General features: G+C 37.8%; 1 protein-coding gene across 3 annotated transcripts in view; it reads left to right on the forward strand.

Annotated features, from left to right (window-relative positions):
* Positions 1–13,865, forward strand: part of LOC128688219 (inactive histone-lysine N-methyltransferase 2E) — a 252,753-nt gene that overhangs the window by 67,249 nt on the left and 171,639 nt on the right. For all 3 annotated transcript variants that reach the window (XM_070079919.1, XM_070079921.1, XM_070079920.1), the window contains exons 5-6: positions 2,102–2,365; positions 2,706–2,936. In XM_070079919.1, the coding sequence (XP_069936020.1) occupies positions 2,102–2,365; positions 2,706–2,936 (495 nt within the window). The remainder of the gene's footprint in view (positions 1–2,101; positions 2,366–2,705; positions 2,937–13,865) is intronic.

Here is a 13,865-nt window from a genome sequence, read left to right on the forward strand (position 1 = left end):
TATTTCGCAGGAGCAAGTGAGGGGACTGTTGCTCACTGGTAAACAATGGCACACTGGCTGGGAAGGCAGGCCCAGGCGGCTCAGAGCGTGAGTACGCGTCCCGGATGAAGGACGATTAGCGAGTTAACGGACCATTTGCGAGCCAGGGTTTAGACAAAATAATGGGACTATTTCCAAAATGGACGACTTTCAGGCTGGACGATTTTTGAGGGACCACTGTACTCTGCTCTTCTTATAACACTTTTGTTTTGTACAAACCTCTCATAAGCTACCTTTTTCTCTCGTAACACATCCTTCATCATTCCACCAGTCACTCTTTCTTCCTGCTCCAACCCTCCTATAGCCACAAACTTCTGCCCCACATTCTAATACTGCAGTTTTAAAACATCCCAATCCTGTTCATCCCCTCCCCCCCCTCCCAACTACTCATACTTACATTAGGCCACCTTTCTGCCAATAGTTGCTTATGTCTCACCCTAACTTCTTCTTCCCTTATTTTATATGCTTTCACCTCTCTTACTTGCTGTTGCCATTTTTGTTTTGTCCCATCACCTTTTACTCTAAACTGTAGCTACAACTAAATAATGATCCAATATATCTGTTGCCCTTCTATAAACATGTACATCCTGAAGCCTACCCATCAACGTTTTATCCACCAAAACATAATCTAACAAACTACTTTCATTACATGCTATATCATACCTTGTGTACTTATTTATCCTCTTTTTCATAAAATATGTAGGAAGTTAGTGGTCATGAAAGATTTTCTTTTGTCTTTTCTTCTTTCAACACACCGGCCGCATCCCACCGAGGCGGGGTGGCCCAAAAGGAAAAAATGAAAGTTTTTCCTTCAAATTTAGCAATATATACAGGAGAAGGGGTTTCTAGCCCAATGTTCCTGGCACTTAGGAGACACATGGCTTATGGAGGAAGAATTCTGTTCTACTTTCCCATTGAGATAAGAGAAAATAAACAAGAACAAGGACTAGTAAGAAATCCCAGAGGGGTGTATATATATGCTTGTACATGCATGTGTAGTGTGACAAAAGTGTAAGCAGAAGTAGCAAGATGTATGTGAAAGCTTGCATGTTTATGAGACAAAGACAACACCAATCCTATCATCATGTAAAACAATTACAGGCTTTCATTTTACATTCACTTGGAAGGACTGTAGTACCTCCCTGGGCAGTTGCTGTCTACCAATCTACTACCTAGGATAAAAGATTTTATCTTAATTTAAAAGTTATTTTGTTACCATTTAGTAGAAATGATGTACTGTAGGACCCTAGTTCACACCTGGGAGAAGAAAGTTGTATAACAGTATGGCTAAGTCTCCTTACACCTATAAAATCCTGGTTAATAGTAAGTACCCATTGTTCTGTGCTTTATTGTTAGGCTGGTAATATACCGTAAGTAATGAAATGAGCTGAGGTAGGATAACATCTTTTAACTTGTGCCTGAAAGATATGTTCTGGTGTGCTAAGTGAGATACATGTGCAGCATTTGGGTATCTTTGTTCTGCAAACCTTTCACCAGCCAGTGGTTTCTTCAGTCCAGTGCGGAGAAAGGTGGAAGATGAGGAGTTGGAGGTAATCAGTCCCGAAGCCTGGAGTCGATGTGTTCATTCCATCAGTCTTGGTAAAAGTGTAACATATTAACTGCATTGGACTGAAGAAGCTACTGGCTGGTGAAATATTTCAAGAATAAAGATACCCAAGTGTTGCACAAAACTCTCATTTATCAACTTGTTGGTTTTCTAAACCATTTATTCACATGTTCATGTGTCAGTGCCCCTGTGGGCCAATCTCAGACCAGGCTGCCTGGTCAAGGCCTGGTCAACCAGATTGTTTCTACTGGCTGCACACAATCTATTTTGAAGACTGCAAGGGGTCCGTTGGTGATCTCCCTTACATATATACAGTATAATGCAAAGCTACTGAAAAGTCTTGGGCCTCTTACACTTACTATTTTTAAGCATACTCAAATGTAAATAGAGTTCTTACATAGACATTAATGATCTTAAAGTAGACCTTAACACTTTTTTTACTACACTATGTAATTTTTTTTTTTTTTTTTTTTTTTTTTTTTGCTTAATTTTCAGCGGAAAAGTAGCAGCATGAGTGGTGGAGAAGGTGTAAGTGACGATTCCAACAGTGGCCCAGTTGAGAGACTACGGGCCTGGGTAGAGGGTTATGAAGTGGCAGTTACCAACCACTATTCACCAGAACTTCGAGCCAGGGTTCATGCTGCTCGCATTAATGGTGTATCTCCTGATTTACGAGCTTCCACACAAGGAGCAGTCTTGGGTCACCGGTGCAAGGTTGTCGAGAATTCCCATCCACTATTTGATGTTTTTGACAGCAAGGTAAGAGATATTTGTATACCCATCTAACGAAAGCTTCACTAGGTTTCATTCCAGTAAATAATTTGTCTCATTTGTTAAATGTTGCATCTATATGTATTTAACATTTGTAACACATTACAGTGGACCCCCGGTTAACGATATTTTTTCACTCCATAAGTATGTTCAGGTGCCAGTACTGACCGAATTTATTCCCATAAGGAATACTGTGAAGTAGATTATTCCTTTCAGACCCCCAAACATACACGTACAAACGCACTTACATAAATACACTTACATAATTGGTCGCATTTGGAGGTAATCGTTATGCGGGGGTCCACTGTATTTCATTTTTTTTTTTCAGATTCTTGTAGCTGCTACCAGGTTACCCATAAATACAGCCATCACTGAGTTTCAAGGCAAGTACCTGCTAGCTTCACAATGGAATGCCCAGCAACCAGTATCAGGCCAGCCATACCTGCCATATGTCTTGCAGTACCACATGCCGAAGGAGGGCCTCACTGTGTGCGTGGATGCACGAACCTATGGTAATGATGCCAGGTTCACCAGAAGATCGTGTCAACCAAATGCTGAGGTCAGTTATGTATAGTTTTTATGCTTTCCACATTTCTGGTGCTATCAAGCACGTGTTGGTGACCTTCAAGCAGGTCAGGGCAACAACTGTCTTATTCTATCAAAGGAAATGTACAATTCATCTGTCTTAAGCTCTCTCTCTTTTGTAATGTATTTAGCTTTCTGCTGTGCTACCTGGCTTCTAACCCAAATTTTATTTACCCTACTCTTAGTTTTCTTTTTTCTTTGATGATGATTATATATATATATATATATATATATATATATATATATATATATATATATATATATATATATATATATATATATATATATATATATATATATATATATATATATATATATATATATATTATATATATATATATATATATTATATATATATATATATATATTTATATATATATATATATATATATATATATTTATATATATATATATATATATATACATATATATATATACATATACATACATACAGTGGACCCCCGCATAGCGAACGCCTTGCATAGCGAACAATCCGCATAGCGGACGCTTTGTTCGCTAAAATTTTGCCCCGCATAGTGGACAAAAAACCGCTCAGCGGCCTTCGTCCGAGACGCGTCCAATGTGCGCCCTCAGCCAGCCTCACATGTGCCGCCCGTGCCATTGTTTACCAGCCAGCCTCCGCGGTAACATTCAAGCATACACTCGGAATATTTCGTATTATTACAGTGTTTTCGGTGCTGTTTCTGGAAAATAAGTGACCATGGGCCCCAAGAAAGCTTCTAGTGCCAACCCTACACCTCAAAGGGTAAGAATACCCATTGAAATGAAGAAAGAGATCATTGATAAGTATGAAAGTGGAGTACGTATCACCGACCTGGTCAGGTTGTACAAGAAACCAAAATCAACCATCTCTTCTATTGTGGGCAAGAAAACGGCAATCAAGGAAGCTGTTGTTGCCAAAGGTTTAACTGTGTTTTCGAAACAAAGATCGCAAGTGATGGAAGATGTTGAGAGACTCTTATTGGTGTGGATAAATGAAAAACAGCTAGCAGGAGATAGCGTCTCTCAAGCGATCATATGTGAAAAGGCTAGGAAGTTGCATGACGATTTAATTAAAAAAATGCCTGCAACTAGTGATGATGTGAGTGAATTTAACCCTTTGACTGTCGCGGCCGTATATATACGTTTGCGAGGTACCGTGTTTGACGTATATATACTCATAAATTCTAGCGGCTTCAAATCAGGCAGGAGAAAGCTAGTAGGCCCACATGTGAGAGAATGGGTCTGTGTGGTCAGTGTGCACCACATAAAAAAAATCCTGGAGCACGCAGTGCATAATGAGAAAAAAAAAACTCCGACCGTTTTTTTTAATTAAAATGCCGACTTTGTGGTCTATTTTCGTATAGTATTTGTGGTTGTATTCTCGTTTTCTTGGTCTCATTTGATAGAATGGAAACTATATTATAGAAATGGAGGTGATTTTGATTAATTTTACTATAAAAAGAACCTGGAAATGGAGCACAAAGTACAGGAAATGTTTGATTTTTGCCGATGTTCAAAAGTGAACAAATGATGTCATTGTCCAATAAATGTCCAAATAGCCATTCTAATACGCAGTCATGAATGGGTTGATGTAATTTTTACAATTATTACAGTATTGCAGTAGTCTGCATAACAGTAAATCTTCTATTTTTTGTTTGAATAAAATTTCAAAATAAAAAGCAAGAGTAATATCACAGGGACCTGGAGACATGACTGATGAACAAAGAAAATGTTATTTTAGAGCCAGGAATGTCTGCATTGTTCATTCTGGACCTTATTTTGAAATTGTCGTATTTTTTAATTTTCGTGAAATTGGCCAAATTGCAAATTTCTGACCATGTTATTGGGTAGTTGAAATCGGTAAATGGGCAGTTTCTTGTACTCAATGGATAGAAAAAATAGAGTTCTGAAGAAATAGTTATGAGTTTGGTTGACTGGAATAACGGAATTAGCCGAAAATAGGGCTCAAAGTGGGCGAAATTGCCGATTTTTAAATATCGCCGAAGTCGCTAACTTCGCGAGAGCGTAATTCCGTCAGTTTTCCATCAAATTTCGTTTTTTTGGTGTCTTTACAATCGGGAAAAGATTCTCTATCATTTCATAAGAAAAAATAATTTTTTTTTTTTTCGAATATTTTGCGACACCAGAAGCAACTTCAGGATTTGGCCCTTCGACAGTCAAAGGGTTAAGGCCAGCAAAGGTTGGTTTGAGAGATTTAAGAAGCGTAGTGGCATCCATAGTGTGATACGGCATGGTGAGGCTGCCAGTTCGGACCACAAAGCGGCTGAAAAATATGTGCATGAATTCAAGGAGTACATAGAAACTGAAGGACTGGAACCTGAACAAGTGTTTAATTGTGATGAAACAGGCCTGTTCTGGAAGAAAATGCCAAGCAGGACCTACATTACTCAGGAGGAAAAGGCACTCCCAGGACATAAGCCTATGAAAGACAGGCTTACTTTGTTGATGTGTGCCAATGCTAGTGGTGATTGCAAAGTTAAGCCTTTATTAGTGTATCACTCTGAAACTCCCAGAGCGTTCAGGCAAAAGAATGTCCTCAAGGATAATTTGTGTGTGCTGTGGAGGGCAAACAGTAAGGCATGGGTCACTAGGGAATTTTTCTATAACTGGTTACACCATGCATTTGCCCCCAATGTGAAAGATTACCTAACTGAAAAGAAATTAGACCTTAAGTGCCTCCTGGTGTTAGACAATGCCCCTGGTCATCCTACAGACGTGGCAGAGCGACTTTATGGGGACATGAGCTTCATTAAGGTGAAGTTTTTGCCTCCTAATACCACTCCTCTCCTGCAGCCCATGGACCAGCAGGTCATTTCCAACTTCAAGAAACTGTACACAAAAGCTCTGTTTCAAAAGTGCTTTGAAGTGACCACAGACACTCGATTGACTCTAAAAGAGTTTTGGAAGGATCACTTTAATATCCTCAATTGTGTAAACCTTATAGGTAAGGCTTGGGAGGGAGTGACTAAGAGAACCTTGAACTCTGCTTGGAAGAAACTGTGGCCAGAATGTGTAGACAAAAGGGATTTTGAAGGGTTTGAGGCTAACCCTGAGAGGAGTAGTATACCAGTTGAGGAATCAATTGTGGAATTGGGGAAGTCCTTGGGGTTGGAGGTTAGTGGGGAGGATGTGGAAGAGTTGGTGGAGGAGGACAATGAAGAACTAACCACTGATGAGCTGATAGATCAACTTCAAGAGCAAGAGGCCAGACCTGGGGAAACTGGTTCAAAGGAGGGGAGAGAGAAATTGAAGGAATTGCCTACTTCAAAGATTAAGGAAATGTGTGCAAAATGGCTTGAAGTGCAAACCTTTTTTGATGAAAATCACCCTCACACAGCTATTGCAAGCCGTGCTGGTGACTGTTACAATGACACTGTTGTGAAACACTTTAGACAAATCATAAAGGAACGAGAGGTACAGGCCACTATGGACAGATATGTTGTGCGAAAGAAGTCCAGTGACTCTGAAGCTGGTCCTAGTGGCATTAAAAGAAGAAGGGAAGTAACCCCAGAAAAGGACTTGCTACCTCAAGTCCTAATGGAAGGGGATTCCCCTTCTAAACACTAACACTCTCTCTCCCCTCCTCCCATCCCATCAATCATCACCAGATCTTCAATAAAAGTAAGTGTCATGTAATTGTGCATGCCTTTTTCAGTTTGTGTGTACTAAAATTAACATTTTTTTGTGGTAAAAAAAATTTTTTTTCATACTTTTGGGTGTCTTGCACGGATTAATTTTATTTCCATTATTTCTTATGGGGAAAATTAATTCGCATAGCGAACATTTCGCATAACGGCCAGCCCTCTTGCACGGATTAAGTTCGCTATGCGGGGGTCCACTGTATATATATATATATATGCAAAACAACCACTCTGAAAGAATAGAGAAATTCCAAGCGCTTTCGTGACTACTCACATTATCAAGGAACTATGAAAGTGAAGCATCCAAGGAAGCTATATAAGGGGTCGGCCAGCACCTCACTATCAGATCCCACAACGGTTAAACACGTGATGCGCGGCGAGCCAACTTGGATAGGTCCTTTGCAAAACTCGCCCCCAAGCTATTTATTTGTCCAGTGTATTATTAAATTCTTCCCAAATTCTATTAATACACTGGACAAATAAATAGCTTGGGGGTGAGTTTTGCAAAGGACCTATCCAAGTTGGCTCGCCGCGCATCACGTGTTTAACCGTTGTGGGATCTGATAGTGAGGTGCTGGCCGACCCCTTATATAGCTTCCTTGGATGCTTCACTTTCATAGTTCCTTGATAATGTGAGTAGTCACGAAAGCGCTTGGAATTTCTCTATTCTTTCAGAGTGGTTGTTTTGCATATATATATATGTATATATGTATGTATGTATGTGTGTATATATATATATATATATATATATATATATATATATATATATATATATATATATATTTATATATATATATATATATATATATATATATATATATATATATAAAAAATTCCCCCCCCCCCCCCCCCAACAAGTCGGCCGTCTCCCACCGAGGCAGGGTGACCCAAAAAAAGAAAGAAAATCCCCAAAAAGAAAATACTTTCATCATCATTCAACACTTTCACCACACTCGCACATTATCACTGTTTTTGCAGAGGTGCTCAGAATACAACAGTCTAGAAGCATACACATATAAAGATACACAACATATCCCTCCAAACTGCCAATATCCCAAACCCCTCCTTTAAAGTGCAGGCATTGTACTTCCCATTTCCAGGACTCAAGTCCGACTATATGAAAATAACCGGTTTCCCTGAATCCCTTCACTAAATATTACCCTGCTCACACTCCAACAGATCGTCAGGTCCCAAGTATCATTCGTCTCCATTCACTCCTATCTAACACGCTCATGCACTGGTTATCTAAGTTGTTCTTCCATTCTTTTACTGCTTCTTCAACCTTTGTATTAAGAGATATTATTTGTTGGGTATGGCTATCTATGACTGCTTGGATGGTCTTGTCACAGTTAGTCATTCCTGGTGTTGATAACTTTTGTTCAAGACTGAGGATTTTGTTTTCGAGTTGTGTCATCCTGGTGTCTTGTTTTGTTAGTGTCTCTCGAAGATTCATATTTTCAATAACTAAGTTGGAGATGCATGACTTTAGGGTATCTGGATCGTTGGTCATACCTGAGAGACTACTTGGTAGGTTGAATCCGGGGAAGAGAGGGGAGGATGGACTGGTGGCAGCCATGTTTGTTGTTATTGTTGTGGTGTCGCCTTGAGTGGTGGAGAGTGGGGTGGTTGCTGGGCTGGCGTCCTCCTGACTACACTTGTTGAATAGTTGATTTTTCGGTGTTTTCTTGCTGGCCTTGGTGCTGTTTCCTCTTAGATTGTGCCTCATAATACTACAGGAATTGTTGTAGTTAAGAAGAAGTTGTAGTATACAAAGCTTAGGGTTACGTTGTTCGGCTGGCAGCGGGGTGTTGCTTTCGGTTTGTTTGCAGTCTTCCTTTGATCTCTATTTTTTCGATTTGTAGGTTTCACTGTTGGTAATCTTTGGTCATTCTGGGTGCTACGTTGGGTAGTGCAGTTTTGCTTGTAACTAGGTCATCATAGGAGCATTGGTAGCTCTGGTAGTTGGAGAAAAGTACGGAGCTTGGAAGTCGCTGCTGCCGCTGCTGCTGCCGCTGACGCTCTTCTGAAACATCTGAAAACATTCACTTCTTCCATACTCCTCCTCCCCAATTTGATATCCAATTTTTCTTTATCTAAATCATTTGACACCCTCATCACCTTACTCTTTTCTATGTTCACTTTCAACTTTCTACCTTTACACACATTCCCAAACTCATCCACTAACCTTTGCAATTTTTATATTTTATATTTATATATATATATATATATATTATATATATTATATATATATATTATATATATATATATTATATACATGTAGGTAGTAGGTTGGTAGACAGCAACCACCCAGGGAGGTACTACCGTCCTGCCAAGTGAGTGTAAAACGAAAGCCTGTAATTGTTTTACATGATGGTAGGATTGCTGGTGTCTTTTGTCTGTCTCATAAATATGCAAGATTACAGGTACGTCTTGCTACTTCTACTTACACTTAGGTCACACTACACATACATATACACGTTTATTTATACACACTCATCTGAGTTTTCTTTGATTTTATCTTAATAGTTCTTGGTCTTATTACTTTTCCTTTTATATCCATGGGGAAGTGGAATAAGAATCTTTCCTCCGTAAGCCATGCGTGTTGTAAAAGTCAACTAAAATGCCGGGAACAATGGGCTAGTAACCCCTTTTCCTGTAAAGATTACTAAAAAGAATAAGAAGAAAATTGTCAAAGTGGGAAGTCTGAATGTGTGTGGATGTTGTGCAAATGATAAGAAAGAGATGATTGTGGATGTTATGAATGAGAAGAAACTGGATGTCCTGGCTTTAAGTGAAACAAAGCTGAAGGGGGTGGGAGAGTTTCAATGGAGAGGAATAAATGGGATTAGGTCAGGGGTTTCAAATAGAGTTAGAGCTAAAGAAGGAGTAGCAATAATGTTGAAGGATAAGCAATGGCAGGAAAAGAGGGACTACAAATGTATAAATTCAAGGATTATGTGGAGTAAAATAAAGATTGTATGTGAAAAGTGGGTTATAGTAAGCGTGTATGCACCTGGAGAAGAGAGAAGTGTAGAGGAGAGAGAGAGATTCTGGGAAATGTTGAGTGAATGCGTGGGGAGTTTTGAATCAAGTGTGAGAGTAATGGTGGTTGGGGATTTCAATGCTAAAGTGGGTAAAAATGTTATGGAGGGAGTAGTAGGTAAATTTGGGGTGCCAGGGGTAAATGTAAATGGGGAGCCTTTAATTGAGCTATGTGTAGAAAGAAATTTGGTAATAAGTAATACATATTTTATGAAAAAGAGGATAAATAAATATACAAGGTATGATGTAGCACGTAATGAAAGTAGTTTGTTAGATTATGTATTGGTGGATAAAAGGTTGATGGGTAGGCTCCAGGATGTACATGTTTATAGAGGGGCAACTGATATATCGGATCATTATTTAGTTGTAGCTACAGTTAGAGTAAGAGGTAGATGGGAAAAGAGGAAGGTGGCAACAACAAGTAAGAGGGAGGTGAAAGTGTATAAACTAAGGGAGGAGGAAGTTCGGGCGAGATATAAGCGACTATTGGCAGAAAGGTGGGCTAGTGCAAAGATGAGTAGTGGGGGGGTTGAAGAGGGTTGGAATAGTTTTAAAAATGCAGTATTAGAATGTGGGGCAGAAGTTTGTGGTTATAGGAGGGTGGGGGCAGGAGGAAAGAGGAGTGATTGGTGGAATGATGAAGTAAAGGGTGTGATAAAAGAGAAAAAGGTAGCTTACGAGAGGTTTTTACAAAGCAGAAGTGTTATAAGAAGAGCAGAGTATATGGAGAGTAAAAGAAAGGTGAAGAGAGTGGTGAGAGAGTGCAAAAGGAGAGCAGATGAAAGAGTGGGAGAGGCACTGTCAAGAAATTTTAATGAAAATAAGAAAAAAATTTGGAGTGAGTTAAACAAGTTAAGAAAGCCTAGGGAAAGTATGGATTTGTCAGTTAAAAACAGAGTAGGGGAGTTAGTAGATGGGGAGAGGGAGGTATTAGGTAGATGGCGAGAATATTTTGAGGAACTTTTAAATGTTAAGGAAGAAAGGGAGGTGGTAATTTCATGCACTGGCCAGGGAGGTATACCATCTTTTAGGAGTGAAGAAGAGCAGAATGTAAGTGTGGTGGAGGTACGTGAGGCATTACGTAGAATGAAAGGGGGTAAAGCAGCTGGAACTGATGGGATCATGACAGAAATGTTAAAAGCAGGGGGGGATATAGTGTTGGAGTGGTTGGTACTTTTGTTTAATAAATGTATGAAAGAGGGGAAGGTACCTAGGGATTGGCGGAGAGCATGTATAGTCCCTTTATATAAAGGGAAAGGGGACAAAAGAGATTGTAAAAATTATAGAGGAATAAGTTTACTGAGTATACCAGGAAAAGTATACGGTAGGGTTATAATTGAAAGAATTAGAGGTAAGACAGAATGTAGAATTGCGGACGAGCAAGGAGGCTTCAGAGTGGGTAGGGGATGTGTAGATCAAGTGTTTACATTGAAGCATATATGTGAACAGTATTTAGATAAAGGTAGGGAAGTTTTTATTGCATTTATGGATTTAGAAAAGGCATATGATAGAGTGGATAGAGGAGCAATGTGGCAGATGTTGCAAGTATATGGAATAGGTGGTAAGTTACTAAATGCTGTAAAGAGCTTTTATGAGGATAGTGAGGCTCAGGTTAGGGTGTGTAGAAGAGAGGGAGAATACTTCCCGGTAAAAGTAGGTCTTAGACAGGGATGTGTAATGTCACCATGGTTGTTTAATATATTTATAGATGGGGTTGTAAAAGAAGTAAATGCTAGGGTGTTCGGGAGAGGGGTGGGATTAAATTATGGGGAATCAAATTCAAAATGGGAATTGACACAGTTACTTTTTGCTGATGATACTGTACTTATGGGAGATTCTAAAGAAAAATTGCAAAGGTTAGTGGATGAGTTTGAGAATGTGTGTAAAGGTAGAAAGTTGAAAGTGAACATAGAAAAGAGTAAGGTGATGAGGGTATCAAATGATTTAGATAAAGAAAAATTGGATATCAAATTGGGGAGGAGGAGTATGGAAGAAGTGAATGTTTTCAGATACTTGGGAGTTGACGTGTCGGCGGATGGATTTATGAAGGATGAGGTTAATCATAGAATTGATGAGGGAAAAAAGGTGAGTGGTGCGTTGAGGCATTGAGGTATATGTGGAGTCAAAAAACGTTATCTATGGAGGCAAAGAAGGGAATGTATGAAAGTATAGTAGTACCAACACTCTTATATGGATGTGAAGCTTGGGTGGTAAATGCAGCAGCGAGGAGACGGTTGGAGGCAGTGGAGATGTCCTGTCTAAGGGCAATGTGTGGTGTAAATATTATGCAGAAAATTCGGAGTGTGGAAATTAGGAGAAGGTGTGGAGTTAATAAAAGTATTAGTCAGAGGGCAGAAGAGGGGTTGTTGAGGTGGTTTGGTCATTTAGAGAGAATGGATCAAAGTAGAATGACATGGAAAGCATATAAATCTATAGGGGAAGGAAAGAGGGGTAGGGGTCGTCCTCGAAAGGGTTGGAAAGAGGGGGTAAAGGAGGTTTTGTGGGTGAGGGGCTTGGACTTCCAGCAAGCGTGCATGAGCGTGTTAGATAGGAGTGAATGGAGACGAATGATACTTGGGACCTGACGATCTGTTGGAGTGTGAGCAGGGTAATATTTAGTGAAGGGATTCAGGGAAACCGGTTATTTTCATATAGTCGGACTTGAGTCCTGGAAATGGGAAGTACAATGCCTGCACTTTAAAGGAGGGGTTTGGGATATTGGCAGTTTGGAGGGATATGTTGTGTGTCTTTATATGTGTATGCTTCTGGACTGTTGTATTCTGAGCACCTCTGCAAAAACAGTGATAATGTGCGAGTGTGGTGAAAGTGTTGAATGATGATGAAAGTATTTTCTTTTTGGGGATTTTCTTTCTTTTTTTTTGGGTCACCCTGCCTCGGTGGGAAACGGCCGACTTGTTGAAAAAAAAAAAAAAAATATATAATAAATATATAATAAATATATATATATATTATATAAATATATTATATATATATATATATATATATATATATATATATATATATATATATATATATATATATTATATATATATATATATTATATATATATATATATTATATATATATATATATATTATATATATATATATATATATATTATATATATATATATATATATATATTATATATATATATATATATATATATTATATATATATATATATATATATATATTTATATATATATATTATATATATATTATATATATATATATATATATATATATATATATATATATATATATATATATATATATATATATATATATATATATATATATATATATATATATATATATATATATATATATATATATTATATATATATATATATATTATATATATATATATATTATATATATATATATATATATATTATATATATATATATATTATATATATATATATATTATATATATATATATTATATATATATATATATATATATATATATATATATATATATATATATATATATATATATATATATATATATATATATATATATATATATATATATATATATATATATATATATATATATATATACAGTGGACCCCCGCATAGCGAACTTAATCCGTGCAAGAGGGCTGGTCGTTATGCGAAATGTTCGCTATGCGAATTAATTTTCCCCATAAGAAATAATGGAAATAAAATTAATCCGTGCAAGACACCCAAAAGTATGAAAAAAAAATTTTTTTACCACAAAAAAATGTTAATTTTAGTACACACAAACTGAAAAAGGCATGCACAATTACATGACACTTACTTTTATTGAAGATCTGGTGATGATTGATGGGATGGGAGGAGGGGAGAGAGAGTGTTAGTGTTTAGAAGGGGAATCCCCTTCCATTAGGACTTGAGGTAGCAAGTCCTTTTCTGGGGTTACTTCCCTTCTTCTTTTAATGCCACTAGGACCAGCTTCAGAGTCACTGGACTTCTTTCGCACAACATATCTGTCCATAGTGGCCTGTACCTCTCGTTCCTTTATGATTTGTCTAAAGTGGTTCACAACAGTGTCATTGTAACAGTCACCAGCACGGCTTGCAATAGCTGTGTGAGGGTGATTTTCATCAAAAAAGGTTTGCACTTCAAGCCATTTTGTACACATTTCCTTAATCTTTGAAGTAGGCAATTCCTTCAATTTCTCTCTCCCCTCCTTTGAACCAGTTTCCC

This window comes from Cherax quadricarinatus, unplaced genomic scaffold (genome assembly GCF_038502225.1).
Source record: "Cherax quadricarinatus isolate ZL_2023a unplaced genomic scaffold, ASM3850222v1 Contig44, whole genome shotgun sequence".
Classification (NCBI taxonomy): Eukaryota; Metazoa; Arthropoda; class Malacostraca; order Decapoda; family Parastacidae; genus Cherax; species Cherax quadricarinatus.